This window comes from Phyllostomus discolor, chromosome 1 (genome assembly GCF_004126475.2).
Source record: "Phyllostomus discolor isolate MPI-MPIP mPhyDis1 chromosome 1, mPhyDis1.pri.v3, whole genome shotgun sequence".
Classification (NCBI taxonomy): Eukaryota; Metazoa; Chordata; class Mammalia; order Chiroptera; family Phyllostomidae; genus Phyllostomus; species Phyllostomus discolor.
Window position 1 is genome coordinate 3,206,568 of NC_040903.2, and position 20,608 is coordinate 3,227,175.

At 62.5% G+C, this 20,608-nt stretch overlaps 1 protein-coding gene across 3 annotated transcripts in view; it reads left to right on the forward strand.

Annotated features, from left to right (window-relative positions):
* The first annotated feature begins 1,214 nt into the window (after nucleotides 1-1,214).
* CRMP1 (collapsin response mediator protein 1) overlaps nucleotides 1,215-20,608 on the forward strand; it is a 46,358-nt gene continuing 26,964 nt past the window's right edge. Inside the window, exon 1 of one of the 3 annotated variants that reach the window (XM_028506663.2) lies at nucleotides 1,215-1,647. In XM_028506663.2, the coding sequence (XP_028362464.1) occupies nucleotides 1,267-1,647 (381 nt within the window). In that variant the 5' untranslated portion in view covers nucleotides 1,215-1,266. Of the gene's footprint in view, nucleotides 1,648-5,390; nucleotides 5,788-15,450; nucleotides 15,470-20,608 lie in introns of those variants that run through there. The other 2 variants (XM_036018667.1, XM_036018677.1) reach the window with 2 other exon arrangements.

Sequence of the window (20,608 nt, forward strand, 5' to 3'; positions counted from 1 at the left end):
GCACGCTGCCCCAGGCCTTGCAGAGGGGGTGCGAGGAGCCCCAGCAGAGAGTCCCAGGCTCCCAGGCCCTCCTCCCTGGCCTTGGGCAGAGGATGCTCCCCCTACCCCCCACTCCTGGCTCAGCAAGGGTGGGCTGTAGGGGGGCCGGGAGCCCTGGCGTGGGGACTGTTTGTCCGTCTGGGTGACTGCCAAGACTGTGTGTGTGTGGGGGGGGTGACCTACCTCTAGTGTCTTTTTCTGGGGTGTTTCTATTTAAATCCTGACTTCCCTTATTTCTGGTGTGGGTGTGTGTGGGGGCGCCCTGGTGGGTTTATGTGGGTGGAGTTTGCCTTTGGGGGGGTGTGTGTGAAAACCCCTTTGTGGTGTGGGTGTTGCAGGAGGGGCCTCACAGACACATGTGAGTCGTTGGTCCTCGTGCACGGGTGTGCTTCGCTTGTCCGAGTGCTGTGGTCCTAGCGAGTGTCTCTCGCCTCGCTGGCTGTCCCCTCCTTCCTGCTACATACTGCGTGTGTGTGTGTGTGTGTGTGTGTGTGTCCGTGTGTGTGTCCCTCCTCGCGATGGTTTGTGTTGTTCACCGCGCTGTCCCCGGCACCCAGAACGTGCTGGGCGCCAGGGCTCGCCCCCTATACCGGCGTTGGGTGAATTTGAGGCCATGCCCCGCGTGTGAGCGTCTCTCGGGCTGGGCAGTAAATCGCGGTGTGAGCCGTGTATGGGGGGGAGGGCGGCTGAGAATTTCTGGTGTGTGTGTGTGTGTGTGTGTGTGTGTGTAATAGATTCAGAATACGGGCTAGTATGTTTGTGCATCTTTCACGTGTTTGTGTGGCGTAATTGTCTGGTGTGCTAGTAGCGACCTGCGTGTGACTCCTGAGCGCGTGTGCACGCACGCGGCCCCCACCCCTGGCTCTGCGCTCGGCCTGCGCTCGGCCTGGGGGCGGGGAGTGGGGGTGCGGCGAGGGTACTGCGGTTCGGCTGCCCGCCCTCGGCGCTGCGGCTTGGGTACGTCACCGTCCCCCGCCCCCGCCGCCGCCCGCGCCCCCGCCCGCGCCGCGGTCCCCGCCTCTCGGTCCTTTGTAGCCGGCCGTTGCGCTCGCTGCCAGCCGCCCGGAGGCCCCGCCCCGGCCCCGCCCCTCCGCGCGCCCGCCCCGCCCCACCCCGCCCCGCCCCGGGCCGCAGTCGCGCCTGGGCCGCCGCGGGCCCGCACCCAGCGCGGAGCACGGCGCACGGCGGCGGCGAGGGCCGCGGGCGGGCGGCCGGTCTCGGACCGGTATGGCGGACCGGCGGCGCGCGTGGAACACGGAGGACGACCTGCCCGTGTACCTGGCGCGGCCGGGCAGCGCGGCGCAGACCCCGCGCCAGAAGTACGGCGGCATGTTCGCCGCGGTGGAGGGCGCCTACGAGAACAAGACCATCGACTTCGACGCGTACAGCGTGGGCCGCCGCGGCTCGGCGCGCACGCCGCGCAGTGCCGGCCGGCTGGACGCCGTCGGCCTGCCGGGACCCGGCGGCAGCGAGGACACCGCCAGCGACGTGAGCGAGCCCTCGGGCTCTGTGGTCAGCTCGCCAGGCGAGCGCGAGGAGCGGCCGCCCGCGCTACGCATCCGCTGCCCTGCGCCCCGCGACCTGCCACTCGGCCGGGACAATGGCCAGGTACCCTCGGGGCTCGCGTGGGCCGGACGGAGGGGGCGGGGCCCTCGGGGCGGCTGAGAGCCGGGTCGCCCGAGGGCAGTGCCGAGGCCTGGGTGCTAGGACAGCCGCCACCGTGCGGGGGAGAGCTACGGAAGGCCCCTCCCCCACCCCCACTCCAGCGTACGGGAGGTTCAGAGAGATTGTGCGGCTGGGTCAGGAGTGGCCAGCATAGTCCGCGAGACCGCGAAAGGTCTTTCGAGCCCCAGGCCCCCTCCTCTTTTGCAAAAAGAGCCGGGTTCTGGGAGGGGAAGTAAGTTGGCTAAGCTGCCACATGGACCCTTAAAACGCGAAGGGACCTTTGGGGTGTATTTAACCCCGGTTTCCTCATTCTCCGCTGTATGAAAAGGGCAGCGCCGTCCCGCAGTAATCCGTTTATTTACACACTCACTCACTAGTGACTACAGAGCACCTACTACGTGCCAGGCTGTGGGGTAGGCTCAGTGGTGTGTCCGTGGCCACCCAGTGTAAAACTGGAAGAAGCCTCACGCCTCGTGCGTTCCGCGGGAAGGATTTGGTTAAAGATGTAGGTAGAACCGGACTCCACGTACCACCGGCACCGGCACCTTCAGGGGCGGCTTCCGGGTCCCACAGCACGTCTCCAGGGTGCTCTCGCGTCAGTGTGCTCCAGAGCAAGCCGGAGGCAGAGTGGGGATTTGAACCCGGGTCACTAGCCTCCTCGTCTTCGAGGCCCCCTCCCCCCCAAAGTGGGAGAGCACCAGGATGAAGGAAGGCCACGAGACCCCGGGCTCCATGGCCTTCTTCCTTGAGCTGGAGGCCGCTAGGGAATCTGGGGAACATGGATGGATGGACGGCACAGCTTTGGGATAGCCAGAGTGAGGGTGAGGGTCGGGTGTCTGGAAAATAGGAGTCGGAACACCCAGGGTTGGCGTGCTGTAGGCACAGCCCAGAAGTGGATGCCTGAGCAACACGGTGGTCCCTGACTGCTGGCAGGCGCGGGGGTCCTGGCCCAGCGCCCCACCCCCACCCCCGGCCAGATTCACTGTGAGAACTAAATAGGTAGTGAGCAGTCACTAAGTGTTGGTTGTTGAGTTGTGGTCTCATCATCATTTTATTAACCCATCTCCCCTTGAATGGTGTGGGAGGCACACAGGGAGCCAGCCAGGTGGTGGCAGAGTTTGATTAGGACAGAAATCTGGGGGGGCTTCCTGGAGGAGTAGGGGTAGACAGGCGTGTGGCTGCTAGGGGGAGACAGGCGAGTCTCCTGCCCTCCACCCTCTTCTGCCTGAGACTTTCTGTCCCTAGGACTCGGGAACTCTCCGTGGTCCTGAACCCACGGCCCACGAAGGGGAGCTCTACATTGGGAGGGTGCCGCGAGGTAGGGCCCGGGTAAGGCGATATCGAGAGAGTCCCGCCTCCTTTTTTTCCTACCACTTCTTTTTCTCCCCCTCCCACCTCGCTTCTCTGGTGGCCGGTCTCGCGTGGGATCCAGGGCCACGGCCTGAGAAGCGGAGGTCAACACCGGGGAACCCTGGTTTCCAACCTGGCACTTGGCCCTCTTGAGCCTCGGCTTCTCCGTAGGTGAAATAGGGGTGATGTTTCCTCCAGGTCCCCGGCAAGGCGCGGCGGAGTACCAGGGCGGGGAAGGTGCTTTGTGCAGGGGTGGGGGGGAGCCGTCTGGAAGCGAGTCCCGGCCGGAGCCGCGGGCAGTTTTAACCCGGGGCAGCCTCTCCCTTCCCCCGCCCCCACTCAAGCCGTGCCCTCTCTCCCCTTTCTCCGCGGCTCCTCCGCCACAGGACAAAAGGCGGCGCCCCAGGCGCGCAGAGGGCTCCGCAAGCACTCCCGGGTGCGGACTGGGGAGCCGCGGCGGGCCTCGCCGCCTCCCTGCGGGGAGCGTTTTACTTTCCGTGGACCCAGCAGCCACGGGGCTCCGCTCTGGCTCTGGGGCAGGCCTCGAGCTCGTGCGCTTTGCGGAGCGTGCGGGCTCTCACTCCGCCCTTAGAGCTCTTCCCTGGGGGGGCGGGGGGGGGGGAGGAGGGGTTTCTGCTGCGCCGGCGCAGCGTTTTCCGAGGCTCAAGGCTGAGCCGCCGTGGGGGGCTTTGTACCCGGGAAGTCTGCTTGGGAGCAGCTGTCTGCTTGGCCAGTCGCCGGCCGGTGCCCCTCCCCCGTCACACACGTGGCCTCATCCCCGGTGCTGGCACACTCCTGCCCAGACCGACCCCTGCGGAGGCCCTGGTGCACGGGACTAGGACTTAACAGCACTGAGGGGGGATGTAGGGGTGTGTGTGTGTGGGGGGGGGGAATGTCCTCACTTACAATCCAGTCACCAGCAAGGATTTAGGACCCAGCTCAGAGCAGAGGTGACGGAATGAGCCCTAGGCCAGGGGTGCGGGGACCTGGCTCTTTGCACCCGAGATATGTCACCTCTGACAGCCTCAGTTCCCTACCTGAAAGATGGGAAAAGTGTGACCCAGTGTCCCTGGAGTGCTACACTGCTTGTCCTGCGAACCGACAACCCCCCCCCCCCCCCCTCCATGCCAAGGCCCAGGCCTCGCTGGCCTCCTGTCCTGCACTGGAGGGCCGGCCTCCGGCTGGTGGGACAAGTAAGGGCTTCCGGCCCCAGCCTGCGTGGTGGCCGTGGGGCGCTGTATCCCATGGAGCACGCCCTCCCTCTGGGAGGTGCAGATGTGGAAGTGAAAAAGACGGGTCTTTCTGCCGCCCCTGCAGGTCGGGGGTTTACAGGCGCGGAGTGAGCTGCAGAGGTTAGCGTTTTATTCTGCCCGGAGAGATCTGGGGGCTTGCTGGGCCCCCCTTTTTGTCTGCTTACCTCTGTTTTCCTCCCTTGTCATTAAGTGTATCAGGCTATGTATGCCCTGGCCTCCTGCCCACCTCTCCTGGGAGCGATTCTGGGTTGAGGCTGCCCGGGTGCCCGGGCTAGGGTCCACTCTCCACTGGCAGCCGGCATGCCCTATTCCTCCTGCCTCCCAGCCTGTTCCAGCAGGTGCGGGGGCCTCAGTGCCCACGGTCTGGCCCTCCGAGCTGTCACGGTGTGCTAGGCAAGGCTGCGGTGGTGGCCTGGTGGCCTGGCATTGGCGACTCAGCTCAGCCGGGCACAGCAGGCCAGCCATTAATCAGGACCTTGTCTCTCGGGTCCCTGCTACACTCCCTCTCCACCCCCCTCCTCCCCGGAGGGAGGCTCCTGCTGAGACCTCAGTGATGGGGGCACGGGGAGGGCGGCTGGGAAGAGCTTTGCAGAGGAGCCACTGGAGATGAGTCTGAGAGAACGGCCAAGCTTTTGTCTGGGGAGGGGTGTCAGGCAGCGGGAACAGCTTGGAGGAAGGCTGGGCGTCGGGGATGGGAAAGCGCTCGGTCTATTCCGGGAGTGGCGTGTGGACAAAGGGAATCTGGGTAGGAGAGGCGGGAGGGGGCCGTCTCCGAGCCCCGTCCTGGTGGGCCTGGAAGGCTCCAGCAGCTTGGGCGGGTCCTGGGCACTCGCCCCCCCCCCCCTCCCCACCGCCCCCAAGAAGCTGCGGCGGCGGTGCTGCCCGCAGCCTCTGTCTTGCATCGCAAGGCTGTTTCTGGCTTTTAAAAGAGCCTGCCAGCCCGCCCTTCCGCAGAGCGAGAGCCAGAGCTAGGCCGGGGCGCAGCCGAGGGCGTGCGCTGGGGGCGGGGGTCTGGGGCCGGGGGCCGGGGGCCGGGGAGGGGAGGCGGGGGCAGAGCGGCAGGAATCGGAATCGGAATCGGAATCGGGAGGGAAGCGCTTCCTGGTTCCAGCCGCGAGGGGCGGATCGGGCTGGGCCGCGCCGCCGGGAGGAGCTGTCTGCCTGCAGCGCCCTCCTCCCGCCCTCGCGCGCCCTCCTCCGCCCGCCCCCTTCGCTGGCGGAGCCGGGCGGTGCTGGCAGCCGGAGCGGCGGCGGCGGCGGCGGCGGCCGAGAGCCGGGGCGGTGGGCGCGTCGGAGCCCCGGGCGCCGAGCCTGCGTCCCTCTCTCTATTCCTCCTGCGCTTTGTCCCCGCGCCCCCGGGAGCGGGACCTAGAGAGAGCCCGGCGGAGCGAAAGGCCGCCCTCCCCCGGTCCACGCGCGGGCTGAGGGCGCCAGAGGGGCCATGTCTCACCAGGGCAAGAGGAGCATCCCGCACCTCACCGTGAGTCTGGCCGCCCCGCCCCCCGTCCTTTGTGGGGTGGGGGTGGTCACCGCCAGGGTCGGGATCCCCCTGGGAAGGCAGGGGCGCCCCCCGAGGCTTTCCGCGGCGCAGCGGGTGGGGCGGGGCTGGTCTCGAATTGCAGCCCCCCTCCCCCAGCCTCTGGGGACAATTGAGAGGGGGGAGCCCCGCATGATGGGGCGGGGCTGGAGCCTCTGGTCCCCGGGCTTGCCGCCCCCTCCCCCCCAGGGGATGCGCCAGCAGCTACAGGCTGGCGTGGCCTGGAGGATGCGGAGCCGAACAAAAGAGGGAGGGGCGCGGGTCCGGCCCCCCACCCCTGCCCTGGAGCCCAGCCTCACGCCCGTGGCGGCCTCGCGTGCTCGCACCTCGCCACCCACCGAGTTTCTTCCATGACAGAGAGAGGAAAGCGATGGGCCACCTGCTCCCACTCTCTGCCCATACTGTCGGGGTGGTGGCAGTTGGGACCTGGAGACCGCGCCATGATGAGCGGCCCCGCCCATCCCTCACCGCTGCTAAAAACACACCTGCAGCCGCGGGGGCCCCGGCCCCGGAAGGGTTAACACTGCGGCCCGGATGGAAGAGGCGGCTGAGCGGTGGCCGGGTCCCAGGGTGTGGCCGGAAACAAAGAATCCCTCCTCTCCACGCTTTGTCTCTGGGTGGGGAGCTGAGGGCCTGGTCTCAGGAGAAACCTGGCGCCGACCCCGTGGCCTGCCTGGCACCACAGTGGCACCAAATGGATCCTGAGGGCTGTGGGCCCCTGGGGCAGCGGGTGCCAGAGCAGCCAGGTGCTGGGTGGGGGGCGGGACTCTGGGCAGGATGGAGCGCTCCAGGGTGACGCCCAGCCCGAGGCCTGCCTGTGGACAGGGGGGCCCAGCATCCTCATTTATCCAGAATCCCGGGTCAGGGGCGGCCCCCGGACACCTGCCAGAGGGCAGCCGTGGGCAGGAGGGGAAGCTGGCTTTCCCCACTCTCCTGCCCAGCCCAGCGTGCTGCAAACCTTGTTTTACCGAACCCTCTCAAGAGGTCCTTTGTGGGAGGCATCGTTTGCGTGAAACTCCCGGAGGCCGCGGCACAGGCTGGGGACGTGGGGGAGAGGAAGGCTGGCAGGGAATGACGGGCCTCCTGCCCTCCCAGCATGGCTCCACATTCTGCCCGTCTCCGGGCTGATGGCTCCAGAAGGAATTCCCTCCTGGGCCCAGCGTCGGGTCTTGCCACCAGAGCTGTGCCCAGTTCCCCTCCAGAGATGTGGCTCCTGGGGAGGGGACGACCCCTGACCCGTCCTTCACCCCTGCCCTCTGAGACAGGGCAGTGTCAGAGGCCGGTGCCCTCACAGTGCAGCTGGCTGGGGGTCGACGGAGGGGTGGGCCTGCTGGGGGCTCAGCCCAGTGGCAGCAAAGTCTGGGACGCTCAAATGGGCGGGTCCTTTTCTTGGGACTTTCCAACCCTTGCCCCCTGGGGAACTGAGGCAGGTGATGGGACGGGGTTTGGGGGGGACACAGTGACTGATAAGTTAGGAACCCTGGGTGCCCTTGTAGCTGTGGCCCATGGCAGGTCTGTGCCCCTCGCAAGACCCCCGTGTCTGAGAAGGAAGTTGAGCGAGAAGGTCTCCGAGGCAGGACTGGGGGAGCGGCGCTCCTCTGGGTCCCAGTCTGCGAGGCAGCGGCGGTCACCCGCCGTCCCACTGCGACCCCCTGGAGTGGACCTGGACAGGCCACCCTTGGGCCCCTGGTGATCTGGGTGGGCGTCCCCACCCTGTGGCCTCTCTGGGCCTTCACACCCTGACACCAAAATGGGCCTAACCCTGGCCACTTCGCAGGACCCTGGGGCGTCCGTGAAGATACTGGCCGAGCGCTCAGTGGATGTTGGGCACACAGTAGGGCTTCAGAACGAACTGCTGGCTGGCCCTGCCGCTTTAGTCCTTTGTGCAAGCGGTGGTCAGCCTGCATGCAGAAGGGAGTCCCAGCGAGGGGGTTCCGCGGCGTCAGTAACCCGGGGAGAAGAGATGCTGATGGTGACATTGTCTCCCGAGGCAGGGGCCCTGGACGGGGCATTTGTGCTTCACTGGCCCTCGTGGCCCAGCCCAGCCCAGCCAGAAAGGTCTGCAGTTTCAAGGAGAAACCGCAAAGCAGAGGGGATGGCGGTGGCTGGGGCTCCTGCCCCGGACCCTCCGCTCCTCAGGGCCTGTTGCCCACGGTGTACGTGCGGTGCCGGGCGCGACCACGCCACTAAGTGGGTGGGCGGGGCTTGGGCTTTGCAAACTCGGCCCCCTTCCTCTGGTGGGCAGCTCGCAGTTGGTGAGTGGATGTGACTAAAGCCCCTGGTCTGTGTCGGGCAGGTGCTGAGTGTCAGGGAAGGCGGCAAGGGCGTGGCCTCGTCCTCAGCTTCCCAGGGTGCAGCCGAGACGGACATTTCAGCCCGAAATCACAGTGAAGGGTGGGAGATGTTATAGGGGCGCACAGGAGGCCGGAGGACACACAGCAGGGACACCCGGCCTAGGCATGGGGGGACAGAAGCAGGGAGGAGGGGTCTCAGCCTGTTGGGGAAACGGCAGGAAAGCCAGCCTGTGGGAGCCCAGCCTGTGCTTCCAAGCGCAGCCTCTTGTGCAGTGAGAGCAGACCCCGGAGACGGCTGCGGCGTTGGCAGCCAGGGGCTTGGAATGGGACTGAGACACGAGGCTGAGCTGCATCCTCAAGTCCCATCTGCAGGGTGTGGGGCCGCTCTGGGCCCCCCTGAGCCTCAGCCTTCTCATCTGAACACTGGGCACAAGGTCCCAACTCTGCCGGAGTGTTTGGAGATGGAAGAGTGGACACTTGGACAGAGAAGGAGAGGGGACACCCGGGCGGGGCGCAGTGTGGACACAGACGGGGGGGAGGGCGGCTGCATGGCCAGGTGCTCTGCTCACCTGGACCCCGATCCTGGCGCCTTCTCTCCCTTTCCCACCACGGCCCGTTTCTGAGACGGCGAGGCAGCCTGCCAGAGGGGAGGGAAAAGCAGAAACTCTGAGCATCAGCCTCCAAGGACTGTTTAAAATATTTATAAGGTTCTGTCTCACGTGTGGCTTTTTAAAAAATTGATGGCCCCGCTGGGGAGTCGCTAGCAAGGGCCGTTCCTGGTGCCCGGCGCTGCGGTTAAGCAGGTCGCATTCTGGGCGTGGCTCTGGGTGAACAAAGGCCCACGGCCTCCTGGCCCTGCGGACGCTCCTGGCCCCACGGAGCTGCCCCAGGCAAGGCCACCCGGTTGTTGGCTGGGGGACAGCAGTGTCTGCACGGTGGCAGAGAATTATGATGATGACAAACGAAGCTGCATGAGGACTGACCACGGGCGATGTTGCCGAGTGTTCTGGCACGGAGCAGGGATTCCGCAGCCTCTCGCTTGGTTGGTTCCCAGGGTGGCCCTGGGAGGCAGCCTGGGCGTGCTGTTCTCGTTTTCTGAACGGTAAACTGAGGCTTGCAGAGACTCAGGGGCACAGGAAGGTTCTTGCCGTGTCCCATGGGGGAGCGAAGAGGTCAGAGTCTCAAAGGAAGGGCAGACGGGCTGGCCTGCCTGCTAAGAAAATCACTTTCTGACTTGAAATCTGTGTGTGTGTGTTAAAATGCGCTTCGGTGTGTGCACGTGTTTGTATAATTGAGCGTCCGAGTGTATACGTGTGGCTGTACGGTGTGTAAGTGTGTGTGGGGGTGGGTGTGCCTTTGACACCAGAGAGCAGAGGTGAGCGGGGAAGACAGATCAGTAAGAGTCACGTCCGAGGGAAGTCGTTACACCGACGGGCACACGTGTGAACACCGTGAGCACCTGTCACGCTTCTGAGGGGGACGCTCGCCTGTCTGTCTGTGAGTGTCCCCCGTATTCCCCCGCCTTCGTACCCCGAGGAGCTGCGGCGTCTTCTGTGATCTGCCAGGCGCGGTGGAGTCAGATGGGGTGGGGGGTGGAGGCCCGGGCCAGACCCGGAGGTTAGGGACCCGGGTACGAGAAGACGGGAAGATGCAAGATGGTCATCACCAGCCGGCCCACGTGCTGTGAGCACAGTGGGGTGTTGAAGAAAAAAAAAAAATCCCCAGCAGGCACGCTGCTAAAGTTTGATCCGCATTTTAAAGTGTTGGCCACAGCCACCTCCAGAAATCGTTCTGGTAACATCTGTGAGCTGGAGCCCTGAGCGCTCCCAAGCAGAAGGGTGTCCAGTGGAGTCTCTCTCTTTTTTTTTTTTGGTGAGTGAAAGCCCGCGGGAAGGGCGTGTCAGTGCACCTGGCCGCTGGGGCGCAGACGGGTCAGGGCCGTGGACAGCGCCCTGGTGCTGAAGAGCAAGCAGGTGCCGCCGAGGAGCTCTTAGTAAAGGCCCTGGGGCCAGACGCAGTCACACGGTAGTGGGGCTGGCTTATTGGGTGGCGTTGCAGGTCTTCAGTCCCTTTAAGAAAGCTGCAGACTCTTGCAGCACATTCGCCTCCCTCACCTGCAGGGCACGGGCCCCAGGACCTCCTGCAGAGCCTCAAGCCTCCACAGTGCTGGGCCCTGGGGGTCCTGTGTTTTACTCTGCACACTCGCGTGCGCACACACACACACACACTCACAGTTTCTCTCTGCCATGTCCAAGTTGCCAGCGCCACCACTCTCGTGCTCCGGGGCTGCTGTTTAGTGAAATAAGCGTGACTTGAACACAAGTGCGGAGACGCTGCATCTGATAACGGAGACAGCCACCTAGTGACTAGCGGTGGGTGGTGTGCATGGCGTGGAGACGCTGGTGGGGACCGTTCACGTCCCAGGTGGGGTGCAGCCGGATAGCATCCCGCTACTCGGAAGGGCGCACTATTTAAAACTTACGAATTGCTTATTTCTAAACGTCTCCGTTTAAGACTTTCCGACTGCAGGCGACCACGGGGCTGCTGCAACCTCAGAAGGTGGGAGCGTGAATAAGGGGCGGGGCTGGCTGTCTCTGTGAGCACGTCCTGTCGGAGAAAGGTTGAGGGGCACCACTCTAGAGAGAAGCAATGGCCAGGCGGTACCTTTGCTCCGAGACGTGACGATTCTGAATCGGTGCTGGTGGCTGGGGACACGGCATGGGGTCTGGGATGTTTCATCGAGTGGCTGGTCTGGACAATAGGCCGCTGATGGGAGGGGGTGCTGGCCGTAGGCGTGGGAGGGTGCAGACCCCAGTCCTGCCCTCGGCCTGGGCCCCAGGCCCCTGGAAGGTTCTCCCCAACCAGGCTCACGCCCTTTGCCCTAGCAGGAGCCGTGCCTGTCCCCTCCTGGAGCTGGAGCTGGGCCTGCCCCCACTTCGTCACCTTGGGTGTGTGCGCTTGACTGGGGGCGCTTGGAGGACCGGGTGATGTCTGGTTCTCCGTGGCGTGTCCCCAGGCGCACGCTTGGCTCATGGCAGGGACTCCCCCGTACGGGCCGAGTGGGTGAATGAAGACCCAGATGGCCCACTGCTCCTCGGCTCACTGAGGTTCCAGTCACTCCCGAGTCTGACTTCCCTAACAAACGTGCTCTCCATAAACTCAGCATGTGGGTGGTTTCCACCCAGGAGGAGAGGAGGGGGGCGTGGGGGGTTTTCCCGAGCTGACACAGAGCCTCCTGGTGCTGCTTGGGCCGTGGGGGTAAGGTGGGTCTGAGTTATTAAATGGGCATCTCTGCCTTCACCCCGAGAAGCAAGCTTTTACAGTGAGAGTCTCCCATGCGGTTGCACCATTGCAGCTCGCGTCTCCCGGGGACCTTCGCCGAGTAACTGCCTGGCGCCAGGCCTGGGATGGTGAGACTCAGTGGACCTGCTGCGGAGACGGGTGGAGCACACGGATGGCTGTTTGGGGGAGACTTTGGGTTTGCCCCCAAACTGTGCTGCAGTACTTCTCATCACACTGTGTTTGTAGCCCTTCAGGTCTCAGCATATACGTGACTCACACACCCTCGAAGTTGGAAGGGAATCTTTAAATTACATATTTCCTTGTATGTGGGCATTTAAGGAAGCAGAAAAGTGTCCTTTGCTCCCACTCCATTCCAGCCTCCCCTCTTGTGTGGGAATTCCATTCCAAACCCTTGTTGTGCACCCCTCCAGTGACGGGGAGGTCACCCCTTTACACCGCAGCCTGCCTTTGTCTCAGAGCCCGGCTGCTGGAAGAGTCCTCTGCAGAGCCTGCCCTTTGCCCCCCCTCTGCCCTCGGGTTCCCACGGGCTCCTTCCTCTTCCCCGCCGGTGTTTCCAGAGGCCCCGGAAGACGTTCCCCGTGACCTGGGGCCTCCCTCCTCTTTTGCAAAACGGCCCCGGTTCTTTATTCCTTGTCCAGCACAGTTTCCAGATACAGTGTTTAGACTTTTCTTTCCACTATTTTTCTTTTCCTTTTTTCTTCCCGTCCTTGGTTTCCGGGCATGCAGGACAAAATGGAACCCAACTAAAACCCAAGTCCTGGGCACCTTTTAAACTGATGTAAAAATGTTGCAGCTGGTGGAAGCAACGGAAACTTCCAGACACAGACACGTGGCAGCAAACCTTGGGTTTTGTAGGCTGGTGTTTAGTGTATCAGAAGCTTTTACGTTATCTTCATGAACCCTGCGAGGTTGGTGCTTTCATTAGTTGTGCTGACAGACGAGGAAACCGAGGCTCACGGAGGCTGGGTGTGTGGCACAGCCACCCAGCTGAGGGGCTGCCCTGTGGGGCTGAGGTGTCGTCGCTGGTGGGAAGGACCTCACGGTCTCAGGGGAAAGATGCACATGTAAAAACGAGCTGGCAGACGAAGCCTCGTGAAGTCAGGATGCAGTGCTCCCCGGGGGTGCCAGCCTCCTGCTGTGGGGGCTCCAGGGGACGACAGCAAGTGCCCGGAGCCGAGACCCTGTGCCTGAGAGGGTGGGCTGGAACCCAGGGGGCTCAGCGGGTGTGGCAGGTCGTGGGGGCAACCCCGGAAGGCCGTGGGAAGGCCCTGGGCTGGGGAAGTGCCATTTAGGGAGCCAGCAGTCGGATTTGGATTCGGTGGCTTCAGCCCAGGGGAGGGGAGCGGCCCGGCCTGGATGAGCCGAGAGGTGGTACTTGGTCCCGCCTGTGAGGATGAGCTGGAGGGTTTGGGCGGGTTTCAGGAGAGGCCTTGCCTGTGGGGGGTGTGTGTCAGAAAGGTCACTGGCTGTCCTGTGGAGGGAGGGGCTTTTTGGGGGTGTGAGGGGTTAGGGAGACGTTGAAGATGGCAGTAGCGTTTGGAGGCCACCTGTCCCCCAGGTTGCAGGGACACGAAACAGTCCGGGCTGCTCCGGGAGCGGTCCACGTGGTAACTCATTTAATTTCCAGAGCAGCTCTCTGCGCTGCAGAGGGGAGAGACTGAAGCACGGAGAGGCGGACTCGCCCGAGCCACAGGAGTAGTAAGGGGGGGCCGGATGAGAGCTCAGGCAGCCCACCCCCGCCCCGTCCTTAACCTGCACACCCAGTGAGACAACGGGGTGAAAGCACCTGGCTCCCAGGGGCATGTTCCCTCTTTACTCCATGAATGGGCCGCACAGTTAACCTCTTACCTCTGGACAGCCCTCTGCAATGTCCAGAGTCCTTTAACCCGCCCTCCTGCCTTTTGCAGCAATCCCAGCAGGAGGGAAGGCGAGGTGCCTGGCCCTGGGAAGGCAGCCAGGCGGCTGAATAGATACGTAGCTACGTAGCGTCTGTTCTCACTTGTCCCCACTTTGCAGAGGATGGAACTGAAGCTCAGATGTGTTAAGCAGGGGCAGTGAGGGGAACACCGGGAGGCACTGGGCTGTCACTTGGTAGGGACCGAGTGGCACTAGGTTCTGGTGTGTCTCCACCATCTCCTGGCTGTGTGCCTCGAGCAAATGACTTCACATCTCTGAGTTTCCTCACTTGTAGCGATCATACCCACTCCTTACAGGGATTTAAGAATTACCCTGGCTGGTGTGGCTCTGTGGGCATTGTCCTGCAAAGCTAAAGGCAGCCGGTTCGATTCCCAGTTAGGGCGTATGCCTGGGCTGCAGGTTTGGTCCCCAGTAGGGGCACGTATGAGAGGCAATCAATCAATGTTTTTCTCTCTCTCTTTCTCCCTCCCTTCCCTTCTCGCCAAAAGTAAATAGACAAATATATACATATATACATAAATAAAGTCTTTAAAAAGAGCCATGTTTTTTAAAAAGGGGGGACTCAGAACTGGAGCTGGACACTGATGTAAGGCAGCGCTGACACTGGGCGCTCAGGAATGTAGTTTGCCCAGCAGAGGCCCTGGGTGTCTGTGCAGGTCGCTCCGCACACGGGGAGATGAGGAGACACAGGTGGGTGTCGACGTAGAGGCAGGTGCAGCTGGTGCCCCTGCTGCAGGTGGCCTAAGGGCCCCGCCCACTCCTGGGGTCCCCGTAGAGGTCCAGGTACCATGGGGCCGAGGTCTCACTGTTGTCACGGCAGTTGTCATAGAAGTGTGCCCAGGATCACAGAAAAGGCCAGCAGTCATTGGGGACTGCCTGCGTTTCTGACTCCTGAAGGAGGAAGATGCCACCGTGACCCCTGCCCGTGCGAGTGGGTTGCAGATGCGTGTTGAGTAGATTCGGTGTCGGGCCCGTTGTGACTTTTCTGGGCTGTTCTCCAGCAAAGTGTGGCCAAGGGCCTCCGGCTGACAGGCCGTCCCTGGGGCAGTGACAAGGGCAGCGGGCTGGTTTTCTGTGTGTGGGTCCCAGGAGTGTGCTGCGGGGTGGGGGGGTTGGGCAGTGGCCAGGGGAACCCGGCAGGCAGGGGCCTCCGGCTGTTAGAGGCGGTGACCGAGTCGTGGAATCAGGAAGTGTGTGCGACCTGGACAGGGATCCTGGTGGCTGTGGCCTTGTGCCCAGGGTCCCGATGGTGTGTCGGCTGTCTGTGATGGCAGGAATGCCCCATGACAACAACCCTGTCACTCTGGCTTCTGCCACCAAGTACGACACAGCTGCAGGCCTGTGGGTGACAGAGGGTTATTAGCGGGGCTCGGCTGGATTTGTCTTCAGGTTTCTGTCTGGGTCTGGGTCAGGTGTGCTCCTTCTTTCTTCTTCTGGAACTCACACTGAAGGAGGCACCGTTTCTTGGGTCCTGCTGTCTTTGTGGCAGAAGATAGAAGTGAGCGCCTCACAGTTCTCTCCTCTGGGCTCTGGGCAGCATGAGCTGAAACTGCCTGCCCGTTAGAGGTGAGCTCAGAAGGGAGTGGTCACGCCCACTCTCGTGCTATTGGTCAGAGCAGGTGGGGGCGTGGTTTGAGGGCAGGAAGAGTTGTGAAACATGGGGTGCAGTCCGCCAGCGGGTGCACACCTACATTATCAGTGTTTGTCAGTAACATAAACTCCTGCCACCACCCTCCCCTCCCCCGTCTAGATCTGGGGAATGAAAATCTGGACAGAAGCGCCCAGACTGGAACTTTCGGCAGGGTCAGCCGTGCTGGGAGCCGTGCGTGCTCCAGTGGGGGTCGCCCCGCCCCCCGCCCTGTTGCATTCTGGAGTCGCACACCTGAGCTCGCCATCAGTGGCCTGCAGGGCTTGGAGGGTTAGCAATGTTCCAGACCCACCCTGACGTTTCCTTTGTCTTCATGGAAAGCAGTCCCACGGGCATTCAGTGCCTGGGTCAGCCCATTTCTGCCCACACGGGGCTTCTTCCCGATCCTCTGGAAACTCAGCGCCACGGCTGCCCTCTGCAAAGTTAGGGCTTCTTCGTCTTTCCAGAAACGACTGGCCACCTGGTTACTCCACACCCCCTCCCACTGATGGATCGGGGTGCCCCATCTGACTCTGTGCACCTCAGCATCCCGGCTGACACTGCCTCATCAGCGTGAAGACCGGCCGCTGAGACCCCTTTATGAGCCCCAGATGCCAGCCTCTGCATTAGGGAGGCCTCGTGGGAGAGGGGGCGTAGGGGGCACATGCCCTCCCCCCACTTTCCTGGGGCGGGAGAATTGAGGGATTGGAGGGGTGGCACTAAGTGTTGTCAGGTCTTGAAGCCACCTCCAGGCATTCTGAGATGTAAGACCTGGTTGCTTTGGTTCTGCGGGGATGCAGAGACTACAAATACGCCGGTGGGTCGAGAAAGAAAAGGGTGAAGATGAGGAGGAGGGAGGGCGAACCTCCACGAACCTCGGCGTCCTGGGGCAGGAGAAACCGCGCTGTCCTGGTGCCCCGCGGCGTTTCAGCACCGCGGACAGCGCCGCACCCACCTCCCGTTCTTCCTCTACGCGGAACCTGGAACTTTCAGAACCCCGCGTCTGGGTCTGCCTATACTGTTTGTTTTGCTGGGGTGTCCCCCTTCTCCTCCCGTTTCCAGCTCCGTGGACCTCTCATTTGTCAGAGCCCAGCTCAGACGCCCCTCCCTGGGGACGCAGCCGCTGCCTTTCCCTGCTGTCTCTGTAACCTGCCTTTGGTTCTCGGCCGCTTCTCCCATAGCCAAGGATGCTAGCCAGTGATTTGGGGGCAAGCGTTGGTTTGATGAGGCAAGCACCTCTCCTTTCTCCTGACACTCCCCAGACCTCAACAGACTTTTCATTCATCTGTCTCTGGTGGGGGTGACAGGTTTTAGTCCCACCACACCATGGGGAGAAGAGACTTGAGGGACAGACCCAGATGCGAGGATTGCAGTGTGGCCCGGACCGCCCCTCCGGGCGGCGGCTGGCTGTTGCTGCTTTTGCTTGCTGCTGTGTGGGTAGGAACGCCTGGAGTTGTCAGGCGAGTTTTTGTAAGCGGTGCCAATGAAATACCCAGTTTTTTTCGAAGAGAGAGAGGCATCCTGCCCACCCCAGCTCTGTCCACCCCGTGGGGGCTCGGAGGGAGGTGACAGCAGGCTTGCAGAAGGAGCAGCGTTCCCTCCCCTGGGCTCCTCCTCCCGACTCACAGGGCAGCTGGCGGCGGAGACCTCAGGCCTGCCGGGCCCCGAGGGGGCGGAGGGCGCCCGGGAGGGGGCCTGTCAGCACCCACGGCCCCTGTGCCGGGGCAGTGGGCCTGCTCCCGGGGAGTTTTAAAAGCAGAAAAGAGAGGATTCTGGTTTGTCAGGCTACGTTCCTACTTCTTTCCCTTTGTTCCCTCCCTCCGTCCCTCCCTCTCTCCCTTTCCTGCACTTTTTCATCTCTACAATTTTTATATCACTCTCCTTCCCACTCTCTTTTCAGATACTCTCTTTCTTTTTCCTCCCTCTTCCTTCGCCTTCTGTCCGCCACCCCCCTCTCCTCCTGCTCAGCACATGTTTGCTGAACGGCGGGCGGGCCTGCTGGTGGGTCCCCGGGGAAACAGCAGGGAATCGCACGGGGCTCTCCTGGCCGTGAAGGGTGTGCAGCCCCGAGGGAGGGTGGGGCACGTGAGCACGGCCATGCAGTGTGATGGGAGGGGAGTGTGCGGGGGGCCGTGGAGATGCACCCCACACTCCCTGCGCGGGGAGAGTCAGTTACTACCAGAGAGATCTCTTCACCCCAGAACCACCACCCTATCCAAGGTTTGGTGCTTTGCTTTTCCAACTAACGTTTTGCTGCTCACTGCTATTGGTGGTTCTTGGACACCCCTGGGAAGTGGTTCGGCACCCGAAGGATGCCCCGGCCAGTGGTGTGGCAATATGAGAGTAACTGATTTGGGGTCCCATTTCCCTGTACAATCCCTTGCCCTCACTCAGGATGTTTTCCTGAGGACAAATGCCCAGCCCCACCTTTCCGGTCCAGCCCTGAACAGTTTTGAGGCCCTCGATACATTTGGCGCGCTTGACTGGCACGTGTTTTTACTGCGGAGTCCCAGCGTGGAGGCCAGTGTAAAGAGGGCGACTCTCCCGGCTTCTGCCTCCGCCCGGTGCTCGCCCAGCATCTCCGTTCAGAAGCTTCCGTGTGTCTGAGTTCCTCTCGGGTGAAAACCCTCTGTTTCCGCGGCCACCAGCCCCGACGCCCTCCTGCCGCGGCGCGGGAGTCCCTGAGCGCCCCCGTGAGCTGGCGCATGCTTACCTCCCCAGGTCCCCTGCTGAGGCCCTAGGTCAGCTGGAGGAGACCCCCAAGCTGGCCAGGCGCCTTCCGTCCCCCGTGCCTCTCTCCTCTCGCTGTGTTCTCTCGTCTCCTTCTGTGCAGGGCTAGCTCCTTCCTACTCGTTCTCCGAGCTCAGTGTAAGCTTATCCCCCTGGGAGGGCTCCTGCCCATCGCTGCCAGCCCTCCCTGCGCTGGCTGCAGAGGCTGGGGTGTGCCTCAGTCTCCCCCACTGGCCCAAGAGCCCATCCAGGGTGAGAACTCGAGAACTGTTTCTTTCCCCCCCCGCCGCACGCGCCTTTCTTAAACACACACCTGTCCAGTGTAGTGCCTGCTGCAGAGAACGGCAAAGGGTGAAGAGTGTGCACCTGGACCTGTGATTCACACGTGCTAGGCCTATGCCAGGCACCTGACACACCAGGGACTTCTCCCAGCAGCCCCGTGAGACAGGGCCACCTGTCCCCATTCTGTGGACGCGGTCACGGAGGCCAGCCAGGGACTGGAGCCTGCGTCCGTCCGACTCCAGATGCTTTGCTGTCACACAGAGCCGATGCAAGGACAAGAATCACGCTGATCTCAGTTCTCTTTAGGTCCCTGCGGTCGCTGTGGGAGGAGCTGGTGGGCCCTGGTATGCCCTCGCCGTGAGGTTTTTGTGGAATTTTTAGGGAGCTATTTCACTTTCTTCGAAGTCCGTCACAGTGGTTTTCGTACACAGCTCGTCATTGACCACATCTGTTGCTTATTCCCCACGGTGGTCTGTGCGAGGGAGGGTGTTCCTCTTCTTCTTTTAAATGTGTGGCTGCTCTCAAATTCTTAACATTCTATGTCTCGTAAAATTGACCCTTGCTGGTGTACAGTTCTGTGCATTTTTACACTTGCCTTTCCTGCACGAGGAGAAGGAGCCCTAGGCACGGCCAGGAGGCTCAGTGGGTTAGAGCGTGGTCCCCATACACCAAGGTTGTGGGTTCGGTCCCCGGTCAGGGCACACACAGGAACCAACTCATGAGTGCATGAGCGAGTGGAACAATGAAGTGGATTCTCTTTCTCTCTCCCTTCCTCTGTCTAAAATCCATAATTTAAAAAAAAGAAAGAAAGGAGAAAGGGAACACTGGAGAGGGAGGCCCTTGGATTGCGGACCCTGGGTTTTTTCTGGATGGAACCTGACTGTGGGCCGCTGTGGGCCCCAGAGCTTGGAAACGCCGTGAAACGTGACGGAAGCGTGTTGGGTGGAGCAGCCGCCGGAGAGGAAGTCAGGAAACCTGGGGTCTGCCCGCGCCCTCGCTGGCTGTGTGAACTTGGGCGGCCACCCCGACCCGGAGCCCGGTTTCCCCCTGAGGTCAGATCGGGGCTGACGGGCCGAGAGGCGTGTTCCGCATGTGCTGACAGCGGCGTCTGTCTCCAACACGCGTGTCCTAAGGTGTCTTCCGCGGAGAAGTCTCCTCGTCAGATTTCCCGAGAAACACAAGGGTCTGCGTTTGGAAAACACGCAGGCTCGGTGCCCCTCGTGAGTGTGCGCCTCGCACGCCGGGAGAGCACGGGGTCTGGGGTTTCCCTCACGAAGACAGTCTCGCTTCCGTTTTACCCAGAATGTTCCAAACTCACCGCACCTGGGAATCCCCTTGGGGACAGGATCCACCAGGACCCCTGCGACCTCACGTCCCAGGGCACGTGGCTTGTGCCAGTTAAAAGGCACAGGCACTACTGATTTTAAGAAAGATAATAAGGAGAGAGTCACATCAGCTCTTGCCTTACTAGCAGCTTATTTTCTCAAGAGACATGCGGGCCCCTGAGAGGGCCGGGAGCGTGGACCCGTCTGCGGGAGCTGCCCACGGTGTCGGGCGGTAGCTGGGGAGGGGGCGGACTTGAACACAAGCCCCACCATCTGGCTCTGGGAAGCGCGGAGCGGGTGGGGCTGATCTTCTGGCTCACGGCACATTTAATACCATGTTTCTGGCTGCGCCCGGAACCCCTCATTAAACGTGACAAGGCAGACAGCTGCCTGCGGGAGGCCGCGTCCCGGAAGCCGCCCACCCGCTGGCGGCTGGTGGCTCCCAGCTCCCTGCTCTCTGGTGCTGGGGAGTCTGCACTCCGGCTGTCTCGGCTTCTGGGTGCACACAGCCTGCTCCTCCCCTTCCCTTTGGCCCTGGAGCGCCTCCCGGGAGGGTGTCGTCTGGGGCGGGGGGTGAGCACACCTGGGCTGGCCTCTGTCTGAGGGATAAGAGGCAGGTGTTGAGCTTCCAGCCCCTTCCTCCAGTGAGCCTCCTGCTGGGGAACAGGGCGTGCTGGTTCATAGCTCTCTTTGAATCATAGCGTATAGTTCTTTGTCTCATTGCTGTGGTGGCTTTTCTCTCCATCTTCACCCATGCATCCTTCAAGGCATCTGTCCATCCATCCAGCCACTCATCCACTCATCTATCCATCCACCATCCATCCATCCATGTACTCGTCCATCCACTCACCTACCCACCCAGTCATCCATCCATCCATCCATCCATCCATCCCTTTATGCAGCCAGCCAGCCAGCCAGCCCCTCTTTCATCCATCGATCCACCCATCCACCCACGCGCCCAGCCAGCCAGGCTGTGTCCAAGGTGTAGGAGACGCAGCTGTGAATAAAATAGACGAAATCTCTGCCCCACGGAGCCGACAGCCTCGTAAGGACAACTGCAGAGCGCAACTCTAGGTGGCGCCATCCATCCATCCATCCGCATGTCTGTGGTTGGTCCCCTGGGAGTTGTGCCTGGCTCCTCCAGGGGCTGACACGTGGCAGCTCTGGTGTCAGCAGGGCAAGTCACACTTCAGACAAGCATGTAAAGGTGTGGTGTGTCAGACGTAGTGTAGGAGGTGCTGTGTGAGCAGAAGCGGGGGAAGGGCCAGGGGGCTGCTGGCCGGGCA